The sequence below is a fragment of the Bos taurus genome, chromosome 9 (genome assembly GCF_002263795.3).
Source record: "Bos taurus isolate L1 Dominette 01449 registration number 42190680 breed Hereford chromosome 9, ARS-UCD2.0, whole genome shotgun sequence".
Lineage (NCBI taxonomy): Eukaryota > Metazoa > Chordata > Mammalia > Artiodactyla > Bovidae > Bos > Bos taurus.
This window is the reverse complement of record NC_037336.1, coordinates 98932700-98954759: the sequence shown is the minus strand read 5'-3', so window position 1 is coordinate 98954759 and position 22060 is coordinate 98932700. Positions and strand designations below refer to the sequence as shown.

The 22060-nt window shown below is 36.5% G+C and overlaps 1 protein-coding gene across 7 annotated transcripts in view; it reads right to left on the bottom strand.

The window, feature by feature from the left end:
• The window catches only part of QKI (QKI, KH domain containing RNA binding), a 160425-nt gene that overhangs the window by 26208 nt on the left and 112157 nt on the right, over positions 1 to 22060 (bottom strand). For all 7 annotated transcript variants that reach the window (XM_024996433.2, XM_024996431.2, XM_024996434.2 and 4 more), the window contains 1 exon segment: positions 11805 to 11948. In XM_024996433.2, coding sequence (XP_024852201.1) covers positions 11805 to 11948 — 144 coding nt within the window.

Below are 22060 nucleotides of genomic sequence, written 5' to 3'. Positions count from 1 at the left end.
AGGGGAGGGAAGGCTTTGGGGCATCAATACACAATGTGAGACTCAAAGGATGAGTAAGAGTTAAAGAGTTAAAGAGGAGGAAGAATGAAGTTGGTTCTGAAAAAAAGAACATGTTCAAAAATTTAGAATCAAGAGTATGAAATAAATAATGAAGCTGGTAAGGTTAATAACAGTTTGCAAGTCATGCTCAAGCAATTGGACGTACTCCTTGGAATAATTAGAAGTCATTCAAGTGTTTTAACCTAAGGAGAGTCATGATTAGGTTTCTATTTTAGAAGCATCACTTTAGCTTCAGTAAGGAGAATATTTGGAAAAATACAGCAAGATCATAAAGATTAAGAGGCAATTATAGGTTCCTAATCCAAGCAACACATAATGATGTCTGAACTGAGCTAATTCCAGTGGGGATGGAGGGTTAAAAATAGGAGTGAGAGAGGGTCAGAGGATAAAACCAACCGTACGTGTGTCAGGTGGGACTGAACAGTTCCCCACGGCTCAACATTAACCTGTTTTATAAAGAACACTGTTATAAACTGCTCTCCTGACTGGGGATTATTTCTTTTGGATAAATAACATGAAGATGAATTGCATTTATTTACTCCCCACTTCATGCCAGAAGATGCACACATCTTCCTAAACAGTGTCCTAAACAGGCTTTTCCAGTGTACATGGTCACACAGAGGTATGGGAGAGGGAACTCAGCTGCAACTTGAGGGAGTACCAGAGATCTAGCCCAGGAGAAAAAGCAGAGAAGCTAAGAGTCATGTGCTATTAAGAGACAGGATCAGAACCTGGTGATAAAGCAGACGGGAAGGAGGGGGTCTGCAGGTAAGCAGAGGGGAAATGAAGGACATCTGACTTCCAGGCAACTGATGCCATCCACAGAGAACACAATGGAGCAATCACTGTGTGAGGAGGACCGGGAATGATGTGATTTTAGGTCTGGACACATTATGTTTGAGATGCCAAGACGTCATCCACAGGGAGGTGTTGAAAACACTGGTGATCCGGAGTTGAAGATCAAAAGCATAATAAAAAACAATCACCATGGCAGTGGTCCTCGGAGACACAGTTACTGATGAGACTGCCCAAGAACAAACTGGAGAGATCACTCTGAAAAAGTATTCACTTTTAGTGAGAGCATGACATTTCTGAGAACTATTGAGTGATCAAAAAGGTAACTGGTAAACTAATTAGTTCTGTCCTATTCTCATGTATATTACTAAATCTAAACCTTTCTGGTCTTGAGCCTGGTAAATAGCAGTTTCTCAATATAAGTTTGTGAAATGAATCGCTTCTGACAGTCACCGAGTCTTTTAATATAAAAAAATTATAACAAGTATGTTGTAATTCCACAGGTGCTAAATTCAATAATCAAGGAATTTTATTTAAACAGAGCATACTGTCATCACTCACAGAATTCATAAAACAGTATCACAATGTAAGTGAATTCACAAATCTGCTAACTTATTTGAAGATACTATATTCATAAAGATGTTTAATTAAAAAACATGCTATGTCAGTTTAATTTATATTTGATTTTAATATACTTAAATGATTTTAATGTATATTACAGATTATTTTTTCCACAAAGGCATTAAAAATTAAGAAAATAATAGACAAAACACATCCACTTACATAACCCTGCAGTATAAATATAGGCTTCAGAGAAATTCCCATAAAGGAGAAATCTTGTTGTTAAAAAGTATCACTTTTGAAATTAAATTTTCAAAATTCAGTTATCAAAAATACAGAAGGCAATTCAAGCCATGAGCTATGACTGAATCATTAATATACTTCTTAAATCTCTCAATGGTAGCTACCTGAATTTTACTTATAAATACTGTAATTCTAAGACATTTGAAATGTTGTCAAGAAAAATTGACTGTAAGGATCAAAAAAATAAGGAGCAATTAAATAAAATACAGGGTGTTTGGTTTTCTTAACATTTTTGCCAATTCAATTTCAGTGTACATTAGTACAGAGTGAATGGATTACAAACGCTTCACCTATATAAAAGGAACATGATGCTACTTACCAACCATCAGAAGGGCATGCAAACAAATTAAAGGGATGTATGAAAATAATTGAACTAAAGACATACTGAGACATTACTCACCTATTTTTCTATTAAATAATTTAAATTCTTTAATAAAATATATTTTATATTAGTTTTAGAGATCTGTGTAGAGTATCATACATTTAATAGGGAAACAGATAACAAAACTAAAATGCATTATCCCAGCCAGTGAGTGGCATATTTAATTATGGAATAAAAACATTAAAATTTAAAAATAAGTGGGCTCAAGCAAGTGTAAAACGTTACATAGGAGATTCAACAGGCAAATTCTGAGGGATGTATGGAACAAGAGATTAAAATGGAAGGACTTCCTATATAAACTGTAAAAATATTTCCTAGAGAGTAAACATACACTGCCCTATTACTCTAAGCCTAGAATCCCTTGTTTTAAAAGTTACAAGCTATCTAAACAGTCAACTCCCACAGAATCTGTACTTAGAAAAGCTATCCCTCAACAAATCCTTCTAAGAATAAAAAGGAGGGTGTTTCTTCAGTCTTTATTTATGAGACCTTGTACATAAGACACATTTTATTATCACCTAGAAGCTTCATTAAAAGTGAAGCTTCAAGTCTGAGGAAAAGCTCCTCTGTTTAAAAAAACCTGACCCCAGTGCCAGACAACATTAAGGCTGGATGGGGATTAAAGAGACCTCAGTGACAGTGACTGAAGTCTTAAAATCTACACTTTGTCATGCTTTCTTAATTTAATCTGCATGTATGGACTGTATGACCTGCCTCCTGAGAAATCTGTATGCAGGTCAAGAAGCAACAGTTAGAACTGGATATGCAACAACACATTGGTTCTAAATTAGGAAAAGGAGTACGTCAAGGAGGTATGTTGTCACCCTGTTTATTTAACTTCTATGCAGAGTACATCATGAGAAATGCTGGACTAGATGAAGCACAAGCTGGAATCAAGACTGTCAGGAGAAATATCAATAACTTCAGTTATGCAGATGAACACCACACTTATGGCAGAAAGCGAAGAACTACTCAAGAGCCTCCTGATGAAACTGAAAGAAGAGAGTGAAAAAGCTGGCTTAAAACTCAACATTCAGAAAACTAAGGTCATGGCATCTGGTCCCATCACTTCATGGGAAATAGATGGGGAAACAGTGTCAGACTTTATTTTTCTGGGCTCCAAAATCACTGCAGATGGTTACTGCAGCCATGAAATTAAAAGACGCTTACTCCTTGGAAGAAAAGTTATGACCAACTTAGACAGCATATTAAAAAGCAGAGACATTACTTTGTCAACAAAGGTCTGTCTAGTCAAAGCTATGGTTTCTCCAGTAGTCATGTATGGATGTGACAGTTGGACTATAAAGAAAGCTGAGCGCTGAAGAATTGATGCTCTTAAACTGTGGTGTTGGAGGAGACTTTTGAGAGTCCCTTGGACTGCAAGGAGATCCAGTCAGTCCTAAAGGAAATCAGCCCTGAATATTCTTTGGAAGGACTGATGCTGAAGCTGAAACTCCAATACTTTGGCCACCTGATGAGAAGAACTGACTGCTTGGAAGAGACCCAGATGCTTGGAAAGATTGAAGGCAGGAGCAGAAGGGGATGACAGAGGATGAGACGGTTGGATGGCATCACGGATTCAATGGACATGAGTTTGAGCAACCTCCGGGAGTTGGTGATGGACAGGGAGGCCTGGTGTGCTGCAGTCCGTGGGGTCGCAGAGAGCTGGACACAACTGAGCAACTGAACTGATAGACTGCTATCTATCCAAAAATACAGTGCTTTAATTATTTGTGAAAACTCTAGCTGGAACAACGATCCTGTAGCTGGTCTAATGCAGAATAAACAAACAGCACAGCTAACACTGTGGGTGGGGCATACAGGGAAACTGATGTAAAATTCTATTAAAATGTATTTAGTAGTTCCACTCTGCAAAAAAAAAAAAAAAGCACCTTTCAATTCCTGAAAGAACTTTTCTCTCTCACCACATTTAACAAGAAGTATACACCGACTCCCATCAGAGAGCCTTACACTCAGCCTGTATCATGTCATGCCATTGTGATTCCAGGACTTCTAGCACTTCCATGATGGTCTTTGTATTCCACATTTAAATGAGATTTTCGGAAAGTCTTACTTATAGTTGGGTCTAGTTTAATTAAGGTTTAACAACAATCTCAGAAACACAAAATCAGATTCAGATAACTACTTTGATATATTAATACAATTTATATTAGTAAAGATTAAACTATAAAATTCATTTATTATACTTTAAAAATATTTATTTTATACTTTCTCATCTGAATTAAAGAATCATCATGTGTAACTTGCATCTACAATTTCAGGCCACGAAGGTTATTTAACAGCAACCAATTTTTCCCTTTCCTTACAAAACTATAATCTTGTGGCTTGAAAATGTTAACAGATGCCCCCCGATCACCCAGAGGAATGTATTCATTGTGTGAGTAAGTCTCACATTTAGAAATTTTAAATACCTAAATTTCACTGAATGTTTTTTCTGGAGAGCAGATATAAAGCACCAAATGCAAGAACTATCACTATTACTGATACCTTGAGGACGAATGAGGTTAAACAAGCTTAGAGAGATATTCATCACCTGAGGCGTTTAAGGCAACATTTCCTCACTAAAAAGTCATTACACTAAAACCCAGATCTGTGGAGAGACAGCGAAAGACAGAGCTCTCTCTGCAAGTTATTTACATGCAACCTAAATAATCCTATTTACAAGTATGAGTACCTCATCTGATTTCCAAAAAGCTTTAAATGTTCATCTTTGTGTGACAAATATGAGAAGTGTAAAGATACCTCTTTATTATATGCCCTAAGCAAAAAATTAATCTTATATTAATGTTTATTAAAACAAAACACTTAATAGCATTACTTGAAGATATATTTAACTTAGGAAGACAAACTTATGTTTACAATTTTCACTTTTTTCTCCAGAGATCTGGAACAAAATATTTTTCCTTAAATTTGTTTACTGTACTGTATTTAGTGAAAATACAAGCCTTAATAACAGGACCATCCACATGGCAGCATGGATCAGCTTATTCCAATGAAGAATGTAAGAAGCTATCAGCCTTCTGTACAGTCTTGCCTATATAAGAGGAAGCAAGGACTGGTTCCTTTCAAACCTGTAATTTATGAGTTTATTCAAACCCGCCAAATTGTTTTACGTAAACGCCTCTCACATTTAAAAATTCCCATGGCAACTCATTTAGTTTGGCAGACAGGAAGACCCAAATTCAATCCTTTTATCCTGCAGCTAAACCATTACAATGGTAATTCTGCTCTGACACTCTGAAGAGACTGCTAATTACTGTACTCTGGGTCCCTAGACAGATTTCCCATTCAGATTAAAATGGTTGTGCAAGGCAGAAAAACAGCAGCAACACCCTCCGTACAAGAGAGACGGTCTCTCACGTTACAGCTCTATCAAGGGGCGAGTGCATTACAGCTGGATCTTTTAATCCTTCTTTCCCAATGACACGAAAAGGAGGCCAACGATACCACAGACTTCAATTATTGATCCTTTGGTCAAGAACTAAATTAACAATTCAGTTTAAAACTTGCACTTTAAAAACAGACTGTGCTATCTCCAAAGTCATCACCTCTCTAGAATTTTACTTAGTTTTATTCATCTTTTAGTGCTACATGTGAGCTTTTGGTTTTGTTGATTTTCTCTATTTGTTCCTTTTCTGTTTCACTGATTTCTGCTTTTTTATCTTCTTTCTACTTGATTTGTTTTTATTTCCACAGCTTCTTAAAGGTGGACTATTAGTGACTTATGACCTTTCTTTTATACTTTTGAGACCTTTTATTTATGCTAAAAATATTTTCTCTGAATAATGCTTTAACTGCATCCCAAATATTATGTGGTATTTTTATTACCATTCACTTCACAGTATTTCATATTTTATTTCATGATTTCTTCTTTGACTTATGAGTTATTTCGAAATGTTTCCCAATATTTGGGACTTTTAAATTTATCTTATTGTGACTGACTGATAACTGAATTCTGTTTCCAAAAAATGCTTTCTGTTAAGATTTTATTCTCTTTGAATTAGAGTGCATTTTTGTACTATTCCATCATACTGTCTGTTTTGGTGAATATCACTTTTATACTTAAAAAGCACATGTATTCTGCGGTACTTGTTTATGTGTTTTATAAATGTCATTTAGGTGAAGTAAGTGAAAGTCACTTAGTCATGTCTGACTCTTTGCGACCCCATGGACTATATATAGTCCATGGAATTGTCCAGGCCAGAATACTGGAGTGGGTAGGCTCTCTCTCCTCCAGAGGATCTTCCCAACCCAGGGACTGAACCCAGGTCTCCCACACTGCAGGCAGATTCTCTACCAGCTGAGCTACAAGGGAAGCCCAAGAATACTGGAGTGGGTAGCCTATCCCTTCTCCAGGGGATTTTCCTGACCGAGGAATCGAACTGGGGTCTCCTGCATTGCAGGCAGATTCTTTACCAACTGAGCTATCAGGGAAGCCCCATTTAGATGAAGGTGGTAGATAATGTTCAAGTCTTCTTTCCCATTTTTCCCCTGAATTACTGAAAGATTATAAAGACCTCCATTCGTTGTAATAATGTGTGTGTATCCTAGCGTGTTCTCCTTGAAGGCACTGAAATGGCAGTTTAGACGTGTGCACATGTGTGCATGTATAGCTCACACAACCTACATGAACAGAGTAGACCTTAAAAAGATAGAGTATTGTGACCAACTTCAAGATGAAAAATTTACCAACTCAGATGACAAAGACAAATTTCTTGAAAAATACAAGAACAGGGAAATAAACTAAGTTCAATATTTATTAATATGAATGAAATGGGATTTGTAATAAAAGCCTTTCTACAAAACCAAAAGAAAAATACAAGTCACAGATTAGAATATTTGTCCAATAAAGGATTCATTTTCAACACATAAAGAATTGCTTTAACACTAAAAAGTAAAAAAGACAAGCCAAGAAGAATGATAGAAAGATTTAAGATACTTCATCAAAGAAAATATATGAATTCTCAAGAAGCATATTAAAAGATGCTCCATATCATTTGTATTCACAGAAATAAAAATTAAGTGAAAGGAGAAACAACCTGTGGCTTATGTATACAATGGAATGCTAATTATCAATCAAAAGGACAACCCACTGATACATGCAACAGCATGGATGAAACTCAAAAGAGCCAAGCTGCATGAAAGTACAAAGAAAGGAAATCTAGAAAAAGCGAACTGATTTAAAAGAGGCAAATTCATACAACCAGAGAGTAGAATGTTGGTTGCCAGGGGCTAGGGAAGAGGTGACGTCCATCAAACGGCACGAACTCTCAGTTATGAGATGAATAAGTTCTGGGGATTTAAGGCACAGTATAGTGGTTACATTTAATTAATACACTGTACTCCTGAAATTTGCTAAGAGTGGATTATACACAAAAAACCAATGAGTATATGAGATGATGGATGCTAACTTGATTGTGATGGTAACTTGGTAATCTGAATTGATGGCAAAAGGGCTAAGAGAAAACTTTTTAGGGTAATGGAAACCTTGACTGTAGTAGTGGCTGTAAATATACACAGTTGTCAAGGGTCAAACTGTACATTTAAAATTAATGAGTTTTTATTTGTGTGAAAAAAGAAAAAGTTCCTGAAGAAGAGCCTTTTTTTCATGTCTTCAAAATGGCTATGCTTCAGAGTTAAAAAGACTGCTCTTATGTATTTAAATCAGACCCATCAGTTTATAGATCATTCCTCAAACAAGTATCTCTATAACACTAGATGGTGAATACACTCTCAGAAAAAAAATTCTGATGGTCAATTAAATTTGGAAATGGTTTCTACCAGAGATTCACAATACTTATATTTACGGCTTTCTTTTATCCAGAATACCTATGAAAAGTACCTTATGAAATATAGTTATGGAACTGCCACTGTCCTAAACATTAAACATCCTGCTTTAAATAACTTTCTATACCCTTAATGCTCTAAAATACAGTCAACCTGGAATAAATATTTGTTAATCTGAATACAATACTAGAAGAGCTACACTTGGATAGCTATTGGCATCTTAAATTTACCAGATTCAAAACTGAGTTCCAAGTAATCTCTTCAAAATCTATTCCTAACACACCCTTCATCAGAGTAACAGCAATTATATCCTTTCAGTTGTTCAGGCTAAAAATTTTGGTATCATGCCTGACGCCTTGCTTTCTAACATCCCATAGATGATCCATTAGCAAATCCTGCCAGTTTCACTTTAAAAATATGCTTAGAAATGAGACCATGACTCACTTCTGTGGCTACACTGACCCAACCCATCATCACCTCTCATCTGAATTAATTCAAGAGTCCTGGAACTGGCAAACTTTTTCTGTAGATACCAGACAGTAAATGGCTTTTCTGGGCATATGGTCTCTGTGGCAGTTACTCAACTCACCACTGGAGCTCAGATGCAGCCACAGACAATATGTAAACGAAGAAGCATAAGCATGGCTGTGCTTCAATAAAACTTAGACAATGTAATTTGAATTTTATATAATTTTCACATTTCATGAAGTATTATTCTTCTTCAAATATTATTCTTCTGATTTTTTCCCCCTGGTCATTAAAAAATGTAAAAACCATGCTAAGCTCATGGGCTATTCAAACCCAGTGGGAGGCTGGTTTTGGCCCACGGGCCTTAATTTGTGAACTCCTATGAGAGCTTCCTTTCTTTCACATTGTGTGATTTATTCTGTTTTAAACAGAGCAGACCAGTAATCCTTACTAAATATTAATCAGATCATGTCATTCCCTTCTCCTTAAGCACGCCAATGGTTTCTACTTAGAGAGCTCAGTCCTGTCTGACTCTTTATGACCCCATGGACTGTAGCCCACCAAGCTCCTCTGTCCATGGGATTCTCCAGGCAAGGAGACTGGAGTGGGTTGCCATGCCCTCCTCCAGGGGATCTTCCAACCCAGGTTCCCCACACTGCAGGCAGATTCTTTACCATCTAAGACACCAGGGAAGCCCACCCATTCTAGACCAAAAGCCACAGTTCTTAAAATGGTTAACAAGGCCCTGTACAATAATTAATCAATTGTCATAATATATACATGAGGATACTAAGACCAAATTTAATTAAAAGTAGGTTCAGATATTCTGTTAAAAAAGGCAAAAAGAAATGGAAATTTAGTCTACAGCCATACCACCCTGAACGTGCCCAATCTTGTCTGATCTCAGAGGCTAAGCAGGGTTGGGCCTGGTTGGTACTTGAATGGGAGAAATGGAAATTTATAGCACATTACGGTATCAGTGTGGTGGGAATAAAGGAAATGAAAACATCTGATAACAGAACATGAGTAAATTAACATACAAGTTCTCTGTAAGGATCAAATCTATGTTAAAGTGATTTGAACATATAAAGATAAGAGATCACAATTTCCCAAAATACTGTGTATGTGTAAGCACATTAGGTAAATGCTAAGCAAAAACTGTAAGTTCAGCCAAGAAATTTAACAGCCTCATTTATTTTGAAAGGCTCACAGGAAAAGTGTGCGAATTATTATCTGAATAGAAAAACAAGCACTAAAATTTCATCTGAGTTTTCTAATTACAATAAACCAGTTCAACACGCGTATCTCAAAGCCTAAGTTTTACATATATAAGATTAACAATTAATCTATTAAAATGCCATTTGTCTAATTACAAAATAGTATTTTATCAAAGGGTTAGATTAAATTAGTAACTTTCTCATAGAAGCTTAAAGAACCACAACTAAAGGAAAGCGTGCAGCAGCGCACTGCAACGTGGCCTAATAAACAGAAATGACCGACACACCCTGCCTAAATACTCAGCTAAAACCAACAGTCCACACTGTAAAACTCCGTAAGAAGCATACAAACTATAGTTTTTTTAACCCAACTAAAAAAACACAAACCACAAGTAAGAATCACAAGTTCCTAACAATTTCAAGTAACTAATTTTCTCACAGGAGCCACTTAAAATAAGAAGGCTATCATTATATCTTCCTATAAAACCTCTGCTTAATGTTCTATCTATATGCTTAGTAAAATCCTAAAATTAATTATTTCACAAACATTTTCCTTCTCTGACTTTTAAAGTTTTCTCAACTACCTATACTTTGTTTACAATTAAGACTACTTCTTCAGCGTACAACAAGGAGTTCCAGACAAGGTAACTCACTGGTTACCCTGCTTCCAGAGGAGTGATGTGTCCAATCATTGATTATCTTTATACAGTTTTTTCAAACAAACAAAAAAAATCACTCTTACTAATTTCTGAGAATCAATTGAGTGGGTTAAGACTAAAAGTGAAAAGAGAGATTTATTTTAACTGGGTTGGCAAGAATTTGTCTTCAAGAAATACAGTGGAGGCAGATTTACATCAATAGTTCTTTTCTGTCAAGGATAACCTGTCCCCAAAGATGAGCAAAATCAGGGCACTCATCAATAGTCCTTATCTGTCAATGAGGATGATGTGATTTCCACAAAATGCTACACTGTATTTATAAAAGTATATTGAAGATCTCAAGAATCTAAAGGAGGTATAGTTCAGATTTATGGAAATGAGATTGAACAACTAACTGTACCTATGATAAAAAGAACATCTTTAGTAGATATTTCATAGTAACACATGAAGACTTGCCAGACTGGTTACACTATATGTAACTGAAGAAATGACTTTTCTCTAGTTATGCATGGTTTATTTTGTGATTGAAGAAACAAAAGAGACTAAAACAAACTAATTATTCAAATCAAAGAAACATTTGAAATAAAAAAAACAGTACTATCCAGCATAAACAATTCTGTCAGGTAAAGTCACTACAACTCTACAGATTAAGTGTGATCATCTCAAAACCCCTATTACAATACTTTTGCAGTGAAATTAAAAACTGCTAAGGCTTGTCTGAGTTCCTGTGCTTGCTGGGAGAAGGGGGGTCGGGAGGAAGGGGCTTGGGTGGGGGAAGGAACTTACTGTAAGGCTGTTTTGAAACCCCAATTTGAATTTAAAAGGTTTGAACTCTGAACAGTAAGTTATGTGTGGTGTTATGCAAACTGATGGAAATACATTCAAATTATCAAAATTAGAAAAATTAGAATCAAATCACAAGGAATATAGGTACAAGGATACTGGAATTTCCCAGGCAAGAACACTGGAGTGGGTTGCCATTTCCTACTCTAGGGGATCTTCCTGATCTGACCCAGGGATGGAATCCGGGTCTCTTGTGTCTCCTGCATTGATAAGTCGGTTCTTTACCACTGTGCCACCTGGGAAGCCCACGGAATCCATAGGCAACACAGGTAATGCACTCCTACTAACACAGATCACCCAACAGAAGTATTAGCTCGTGTGGACTTCGTGTACACTCACTGCTTGTTTGCAATGAGAAACTGATCTAAAAGAGAGACAAAGCTTTCATCAGCCCTACTTGACGGACCTACATTTTTACTCCGTAACAGACTGATGCAAAGGTAACCACACTTTTGAAAAACAGGCCACTGATTCGGTTTGCTCCACTTCACAAAAAATAAACAGGGAGCAGACTTTCCCATTTAAGAAATGGAGCACTGTCTGTCTCTTATTCTATAGCAAATGACTTGTAAATTATTTTTATATTTTGTGCTTAAAATTTTGAACAAATAATAACCTATTCTTTATTAACATAAACATTATAATAATTAAAACATTAACTGAAAAAGATCTTGGGCCTAAATCTAAGATTTGGAAATTATTACTTACTGCAGGTACCAGTAATTTCTTCACTTCCTCAACAGCTCTCTTCAGTTTGATCTCTGCTCTGTTTTGAGCATCTTCCACAGTGATCAGTACATGTAAATCTTCATTGAGATGCTCCCAATTAGGCTTGCCTCGATTTTGCTCCTCCTAAAAAATTTACAATGCACACGATTACAAATTTTTCTTTCAAAGAGACAGCACATCTTTCTATCCATAATAATGACCTGCTGCAATCATTAAGCTATGCTTGCATTGTTTTGCTATGAGTAAATAAAAGGTCACTGAGGTAAATTTAAGCAAGTCACCTGTCAAGGCCATGTGGCTAGTAACTTGCCAAATTTAGGAACTGAATCAACATCTTCATTCTCAAATTCAGCAGTTTTCCCATGTTGTTGCAACTGCTTTTAGTAACATTGGCTGAATTCAAGAACAGGAAAAGTATTTTACCAACAGACATTATTGTGTAGACAAATGCCATTTGTTTTAAGCATTTCAAGTAATGATTATGGAACCATTTCATTATAAAATACTAACAAGGAATAAATGTAACGATACTTTTAACTGTAGTTCTATCAGACCTTACTTTAAAAATGGTGAGGTGTACAGTCACTCTTTTAACCATACCATCATAAACACTAGTTTTAGCAGAGAACATCTGCATTTCATTTCCCCTGTGTCTTCAGATGACCCAGTGATCCCCAGGTAAAAAACACTGTCAAGCTACAGGAAAGATTGGCCATACTTTCCTTTCAGCTAAAATATAATCATTTCAGAGCTGCTTCTTGCCTTAAGCTTTAGAGATAATATACAGATATATTTGTAAGTATTTCATAAATATAATTTTAATAATTAAAAACAATATCAACATGAATATCAAAATGGTATAAATAAATGCATATGGTTCAGTGCAATGTACCACACATAAACAATGAACAATACTTTTTTTTGAAGTTTCATCTATTAGTATTCTGTTTACTGAATTGTGAATACTATTTACTGAATTCTTCCAATCAAAGAAAAATAAACTGGTTATTAAAAACAAACAAAAAAAAAAGTTTTCTACCACAACTCACATGTTTGCAGAGGTCATGCCAAGGAAAAGAAATATATGGAACTCAGACAATAAGGATAGAAATGAGTTCTTAAAAAAAGTTAAATGCTTCTCTTTATTTTCTATTAATATCATTAAGTGTGAAAAGGCACCCAAGTGTTGTGAGGGGAAATGGGAAACCAAACAAAGCACAGCAGCCTGTGGTCGGCCACCTGTGTGCTCCCAAGGAGTGAATTCAAGGAGACAGCATAGCACACTCACCAGGTGCCACAAAATACTTGGAAGCTTCAAGGGAAACAGCAACAGTCGATGTCTGTCAGACACCATGCAACCTTTGAGTTTAAAATATTTGTCTTTATCAACATTAGATCATGCTACATTCCTTTTGATGATGTCTTATCTTTGCAATGCTAGGTTTTCAGTGCTTGCTGTAATAAAAAGCCATGTCCATGCAAAATCAGTGTGGAACAGGAAGAGGGTGGTAGTGTCCAGTTTGAGAATCTGAACAGTACCCAAGAGAAAAACAAATCCATTAATAAATAATGTGGTTGTTTATAAATAAAATTTAAACAAAAATTTCAATTTAAGTTGTTTTGATAAACTAAGCTGTTTGGGAAGTAACCATTTAAAAATGGGAAGAAAAACTCTTCAGCATTTTTTTTTGCCAAGGGGACACCATGAAAAACTGAGAGACTCAAGGAGTCAGTGAGTCAAGGAACTGGGAACCTCATGGCTATCTGTGTGCCAAATACAAAGTGTGCAGACACACCTCTACTGTAACAATAAAAAGCAATTTTAAAATCCAGAGTTTAATTTTTATGTTGAAAAACATTGACAATATCGTCTCACTGAAATTTATATCTGATCAATTTTTTCTATAAAAAGCTAAATAAAACTTTTTATAGAAGTTTTTATAGAAGTGATCACTTTTTATAAAAGTGATAAAGTTCTGTGTGTTTATGTTTTAATGAACCTGAAAGTATCTCCACATCCATACAAATAAGCAATGTCTGCTTTGGGCCAAGATAAAGTAACATCAACAAGGTTCACTCTCATGTCTAAAAACAACCAAAAAGGAGGAGGATAGTGAGGTTGAGGATGGGAAGCCAACATACGATCGTCCAGGCTTCCTGGCCTGGAAAGCTCGAGGCTGCAGCCCTGGGAAGGGTGCCAGGCTGCCTCTCTGAGTGGAGAAGACTAACCTTCGAGACCCAGGAGGGCACAGCAGCTAGAGCTCACCTAAACCAGTATTGGGAAAAGGAGCTGCACAGAGAGTGGAGGGCCTCCCTAGTGGCACAGACAGTAGAGTCTGCCTGAGATGCAGGAGACCTGGGTTCGATCCCTGGGTTGGGAAGATGCCCTGGAGAAGGGAACGGCTACCCACTCCAGGATTCTGGGCCTGGAAAATTCCATAAACAGAGGAGCCTGGCAGGCTAAAGTCCATGGAGTCGCAAACAGTTGGACATGACTGAGCGACTTTCACTTCACTTCACTTTGAGAGTGGAAATCTGCATAAGCATTCAACTGAACACTGCTCAGCACATATGTGGGAGGAAATACCAGAGGCCAGAGAAAGAACCGATCAAAGGATTCAAGATAGGAAACTTTATGACACACAGGACACTGGCACAAGTACACAGAGGTCTCGCCTCCTGAGTGGAAAACAGTCAGTCAGCAGTGTAAGCAGTACCGTGCCAGCAGTGCCTAAATAAATACTCAAAGAAGACCTAAAAGGATCCAACTGTCTCCAATTTAACTGTGTCCCAGAACAAAGTCCAAGAACAGCTATACGAAGATGAAATATCCACCCAACAAGGTAAAATCCACACTGTGTGTGCTCAGTCACTCAGTTGTGTCCAATTCTCTTGTGACTTCATCGACTATAGTCTGCCAGGTTCCTCCATCCATGGGATTCTTCTCCAGGCAAGAACACTGGGGTGGATTGCTTTCCTTCTCCAGGGGATCTTCCTGACCCAAAGACTGAAACTGCATCTCCTGTGGCTCCTGCATTGGCAGGCGAATTCTTTACCAATGAGCCACATGGGAAACCCTAAAATTCACACTATCTGGCATCTTATCAGAAATTAACAGGCAAAGGAAGAGAAAAAGGAAACATATAAGAAAAAAAAACCAAAACCTACGACTGACATAATGTTATAATTAGTAGACAAAGACACTAAAAAAGCATATGTATGTGTATATTATTAATGTATACAGATACTAACACAAGGACAACTGAGGAACATTTATAATCCAAAATATTTCAGAAAGGCCTAAGAATGAAAACTATACTTGGTAAATGATACTCTTAATAAATTCAACAATTTAAGTACCAGTTAAAACTACAAAAATAAAAGAAAGTTATACTTATCCTAGGGTTTGCTTATGGTTTCTAAAACACTGAGAGACAAAAACCGTGAAACTAATGGAGTTGTGTACTTTCACTCCTTCCTAAAATTCTTCTGAAACACTGTAGAGTTTTAAATGCACGAACTAACTTATGAGAAAGAAGAAAATGGGAAAGGAAAAATTTGGAAACTATACTAGAAAGCAGATGGCTAAGTAGTCAGGGTATTAGCTGACCCAGGCAAGAAGAAATTCACTTACGCTCTAGAGCCTCCATAAAGCCTCAGGAAATCGGCAGCGGTGGAAGTGGTTTAAGGGTGGAGCTAAGACTGGAAAACTGGCTAACTTCTCTCTCCACATCCCCATTCCTTAAATAGCTGGCAATCCAGCACTTCCTAATTTCTAGCTGTATACTAGAAATGTATCCCTAAAGATTTCCATATTCTGGAACTGGGTTTTGAAGGGCAGGTGACAGGACCCTTCAAAACACTGAAGGCTGAGGTGTCTAGCCTTCTTTCACTCTACCCTCAGCCCGCACACTGGGGGCCAGAGACCAGAAGACTTCTCTGGAAAGTATGGTCAACCCAACTACAGAAACTGCCTGAAGAAAGCAATTACTGGGCAAGGAGAAGAAAAACTCAAAAGTCCTCAGAGTTAACAAAGGACACTGCATCCTAGAAACAAGTAAAACATGCTATTAAAGGAATTCAAAACATAAAAAGGAATTCTTGAAACTTAAATATGACAGTAGAAACAAACAAAAAAACACATGGCAGAGGTGCTTGAAGATAAAAAGTGAATTTTCTTTCCAAGTAAAGAGTAAAGCCAGAGGTGGAAAATGGCTGAACAATAGGAGAATAGGTAACATAAAGATTAGGGAACTAACACAAGAGGTCACAACGATGAATGGCTGACGTCTCACCATGAAAAAAGAAAAGCAGCAGAAGGGAGAAGAGTCATCAACATAATACATATTTTAAAACAAAATTGATAACAGTTTCCAAATGTAAAGGGCCCAGTAACTTCTCATCACAATGAAAAAGTGAGATCAAAACAAAACAACAACAAAAAATCAATTAGGGGTAAGGTAAGCACAAAATGCAGCAATAGAGAATGAATACCAAAAGAATCTCTTTAAACAGCAGGAAGTGACTGTGAGCAGTGGTGTTTGTTAGAAAGCAGAGAAGGTATTTTCTACATCAGGCTTTATAGAATTGCATACTTTTAATCTGTGAGTGTATTAAACTCATTTTTAAAGAGGTTTTAAGATCATTCTATGCAGAAGCCACCTTTATACAATTGTAATCCATTCTAACTCAGGAAGAGTGAAGTAAATTCTGTCAACAGTGAATTTGAGCCAAGTCATTATTCAATACAAATATAATTTCTCCCTCTATTCTCTTTTTGTTTCTCAAACAGATAACAAAGGCAATCTGGGATTGGCAAGTCAATAAAAGATACCCAAAAAGGTTTTCTTTTACTATAGACAAACAAGAGAGAGAGTAAAATTATAGTGTCTACTCCTATATCCTAGTGTACCTGCAGTTAAGAAGCCACTCCCGAAATCTCTCACTTTCCTAATTTGGGACGGACAAAAAAAAAAAAAAAAAAGGGATGCAATGAAGCAGAGAGGACTGATGGCAAAATGGAGACACACCAAAGGTGGTGTATCTCTTAGAAACTGTGGTTGAGGCATTAATTTCTTTTTACAGTCATATTTTAATAGTACTTCAGAAATAAACAGCTGAGAAACTGATGTGAAAAAAATAGCTCATTGCAAATTATTATAATTTCTGTTTTATACTCACCCAAAGAATTTCATATAACTTGCCACCAAATCTTCAGCAATATACAATAATATGGCATTTTTTGTATCCACATATTCCAAAATTTATACTTCCAGTACATTCCTTACTGCTAGACCTCCAAATTCAACTGCGCACTGACAAGTGTCTGTCAGTGTCTGTAAAGCACTCAACATGTCCAGCTCATTCTTTTCTCCAAACTAGTCCACAGTTACGTCTCAGCTGTTATTGATCCTGAATGAGCTTTCTCAGTTCTTTGTGAATTTTTAATACTTCAGAACAAGGACCAACTAACTGGTTTTGTGGGAAATCTGAAACAGTTATAAGCTTCCTTCGGTCCTCACAGAGAGCTGCTGTGCATTCACCCGTGCATTTCAATCCACACTAACTTCAGACACCATTTCCTGATTACATTTTCTCCAGGTTGTCAACAAGCTGGCCTATTCACAAACACGGATTCTCACACCCACAAACTTTATGCAATTGATCACCCATGTCCAGAATGTTTTCTTTAATACTTACTTTTATCCTTTATTTTTTATAGTACTACTCTACTTGTGTAGTACTATAACTGATAGTTATCTGTGCACTGTCTCTAGCTATTAGATTTACTGAAATGAACAACTGAGCTTTTATTGTTGATGAGCATCACTAAAATCATACTGTTTCCTCACAGTGCTGTGCTGTATTCATTACTACTGTGTCTGCCCAAATAAGTCTCCAGTTTCCCTTGATCATTTGTCTATTTCTGGGCCTGCTTCTATTTGACCTCCTATTTAAGTAGCAAGCTAACGTTTGAAAATTCTTACACCCCTAAATTTTATTCTTGGTTTCTTACTTTTCTTCTAGTCAACTCACTCAGATTTTCTAGGATAATGTTCATGAGGTCTGATTTTCATATCCTACAAAAGACAGCACTTTTCCTTTATTCTATCAGTTCAATATTACCTTGTTACAACATATCAGAAGAATGCAGTTAACAAAAAAAAGTCAGTCTTTGCAACTGCAAGACTAAATTTATATATCTTAATATAATAAAATGACAGCAAAGGCAAGTTATTTATAAACAATTACAACGTGTACAAATAAGAACAAAGCTCAAATCACTGATCTTGGTTTTTTTATTTAAGGTAGTCTGAAATGACAAGACAGCATTCAAGGAAATGGAATGCATCTTAATTTATATGGTAAATTAAAGTTTAGTAACATATAAAACGATTCTGTAATATCATTCACACCTGACTATGAAGCATGGACACAATTACCAATAATACTTTATTATGGTTTATATTCTTGGCAAGTCTACTATCAAAAAACACATTTCAAGTAGCTCTGAGTCTTTCATGTGATGACAAAGAAAATTCAGGAATGAAAATGATGATGATACTACCTACCTTCCTGCTTGCCAAGTGCCACACTGAACAATCAAACATGTCCCCTCACTTAGTCGTCCCAGCAGTCCTGAGACTGCGGTCCCAGTCCTCTCCTTCCCTCACAGGTCGGGGAGGAGGTTAAGGCGGTAAGGCTGCCCCAGACACACAGACACACAGGTTCTACAGGGAGTGCTTCAGAGCCTGCTACACTTCCTAGAGCATGATATCGTCTACACGAGAGCCTAAAACTCAGTAAACTGCCTTAAAATAGCACCACAAATTAGTGAGAGTGATAAATTAGTGAAAGACACAGAACACTGAAGTCTTGACACTTAAGAATTTTTTCTACTCTGATCATTTTACCTTTAAACATTTGGGTGGGGGAACATGTATTTTAAGCACAGCTTGTTCTCATAGAATTTTAGAGCTGGTAGGGAATTTGGATGCAGATAAAGAAACAGATTAACAGAGATGACTTGGTAAATTTATTTTGTGTTCTTCCCCCCTAATTCCAAGTCATATGCTCTTTCTCCATCAATGAATTCCTGGTTGAGTCACACACCGTATCAATAAATAGCAGAGAATAGCTGGTAAAACAGATTTCTTACACCGACAAATATGCTTTTCTCCTAGAAGAGAGAAATGCCTACCAAATTTCAATGACACAAATACACAAAAATGATAAACCTGTGGCCACTTACACAGAATTCTTCTAATCACTACAGTTTTCAATAGGGGAAGATGAAAATTTGGTCTTAATATACAATGCACACATATACACCCAATGTCATTCCTAAGTTAGGGCTGATTAAATCACCGTTGTGAAATAAGCTTTAAGCATTACTTTTCAATAAAACATCACCCATTTCACTTGCTACAGTGATATAAAAATATTCAGTAAAAAAATTCCTCAAAACCTGAGAAACTACTTTTGTTTTTGATTAAAAACAAAACCAAAAAAAACCCTCAATGAGTCACTGACCTCTGAAATTTAAAATTATGCTCTAATTACAATATCTGTTTGAACAACAAAGTAATTGTATAACATGAAGAATCAGAACACAATGATTGCCCCAACATTGCTGACAGACTCTTTTAATTATACATTCGTAGTCAGGCAAATGAGCACAAGACTTCTCTCCCTATTGCGCTCTTAATGTGGAACTTCATACCCAAAATCTTCTAGAAAGGAATTCTGGAAAGTGCTTCGTATTTAAACAAACCAAGGTTTCAATAACCCATTTATAAATAATATAAATAATATAAAACATTTTAAGCCAAGTGATAAAGCCTAACATAACTATCTCCAGTTGTACATACAATCTTAAATCAGTATCAGTTTAAGAAATGTACACTGAGGAATATTTCTTGATATATATATATATATCAATATATATATAAATATATATAATTATATAATAATTTCATTATATATAATGAAATATATATAATTATATGTAATTGTTCACTGACTAACTCCGGTTATAAAGTTGACTTCAAAAAAATTTTTAACTTGAGTAAAACAGGAATCATGTTCTCAAAGCAAGTTACTTTCTAATAATATATAGAAATTAGAAAGTGAAGTCGCTCAGTCATGTCCAACTCTTTGCGACCCCATGGACTGCATGTAGTCTACCATACTCCTCCGTCCATGGGATTTTCCAGGCAAGGGTACATACTTTAATTCAGTTTGTTGAAATCATTATCTAGGAATGTCTTTATAGGCAGTAGGTATTCTACAAAGGCTTATTAAATTTAGCATAGTGAAACAACTTGCTAAATTCAAAAAGGTGTCAGGTTAGGTCCTCATTCCAATTCTCATATATTAATTCCTCTAATTTAACTGTAATTACCGTGTATCAAGACCAAACTTAAGTATCACCAGTTATGGCCAATGTCCCCATCATGACCAAAATCAGTAAACTTTCACTAGAGCTGAGCTGTTTATAGTATCCATGCCCAATTTGGGAAGCTAAATATGATCTTGATGATGCCATAGGTCAGGCTGAAAAGAAGGAACTAAACAGTTTCCTACAGAAGGACAAAAATGACCAGGTGATTTTTAATTTCATTTTCCCCAAGTTTAAATATCAGTGGCTGCCTAATGCTTAAAAAAAAAAAAGACTCTGAGGAACTGGCTGGAAATCCTTTTGGAAACTTTGGGCTACGTTTCTGCTGCTAACGATCACTCACATACAAGTAGTTACTGTCCACGGAGGCATGAAGTGCTTCCACAAAGCATTAACAGAACCCTTTCACTATTCACATGAAACCTTGTACTGGATTTATTTCTTCCCCCATCTAGCAGACATAAAGATTATTAAAGGCAGAGAAAAACAACCATTTGTCTTAGAATGTGATGTTTTAAAGTGTTAAATCTAAGTATTTACTTATTGACAGCAAATCAAGAAAAGAAGATTAAAAGTTAAAGATTACCATTTCTACTCATACCCATTTTATTTCCAAAATTGGCAAAAACTCAATTTCGGAAATGGCCTTTGAATAAAACATTTTCCAGGTCCTCTCAGACAAAATGGGAGTACAGGAAACATCTTATCGTTTGTTCTTTTGAATGACGTCTTACTATCAGTTCAGTCGCTCAGTCGTGTTCGACTCTCTGCAACCCCATGGACTGCAGCACGCCAGGCCTCCCTGTCCATCACCAACTCCCGGAGTTTACCCAAACTCATGTCCACTGAGTCGGTGATGCCATCCAGCCATCTCATCCTCTGCCGTCCCCTTCTCCTCCCACTTTCAATCTTTCAAGTCTTATGTATATTACTATCTAAAAAGCTCCAAGGAATCTGAAATCAGACTCTACTCCTATCTTTTAGCACTGACCATAATAAGTGCCACATAACCTCTCAATATATCAAACCATGCTCACAGAGCAAGCACGATACAAAAATGCAGTCATAGCTAATATTATTATGAAGAAAAGCAACATAAAGTTAAAAAACTTTTTAAACCTTAGTAGAGGTAGTAGGTATTATTATAATACCTGTTTCTCACTTGAAAATGACATAAACTAAAGGGCAGAAATCTGACTTACTCAATGTCACGCGGCTAAACTTCTCATTATACACTTTTGCCCTAAAGATTTTACAACAGTATATTAAGAAGACAAGAAAGGTTAACAACTGTAATATTTAAAGAACAACAATGGAAGAAGATTAAAATTTTTTCACACAAAACTGTAACAAGAAACAAGGTGAACATTTTGATAAAACCACCTACAGGATACCTTGCTGCCCTAAGCAAAGACCACTCCCAGGCCTGTGCTGGACGATCACTCTAAGGGCACAGCGAGTGAGTGGCAATGCCTGGTTCCCTATCACAGAGCTCCTGTTTCCTGAGGGAAGGTATTCAGAAAGCAAATTCTACAGATATTCAGAACAAAACAATTATTTGTTTAGTACTGATAGTATTAGTTGCTCAGCCGTGTCTGACTCTTTGCAACCCCATGAACTGTAGCCCACCAGGTTCCTCTGTCCATGGAACTGTCAAGGCAAGAATACTGGAGTGGGTTGCCATTCCCTTCTCCAGGGCATCTTTCTGACCCAGGGATCAAATCCAGGTTTCTTACATTACAGGCAGAGTCTTTACCGTCCTAGCCACCAGGGAAGCCTCTTATTTCTCTAGATTATTTTAAAATATGATTTTTATATCCATTTGATGATATTC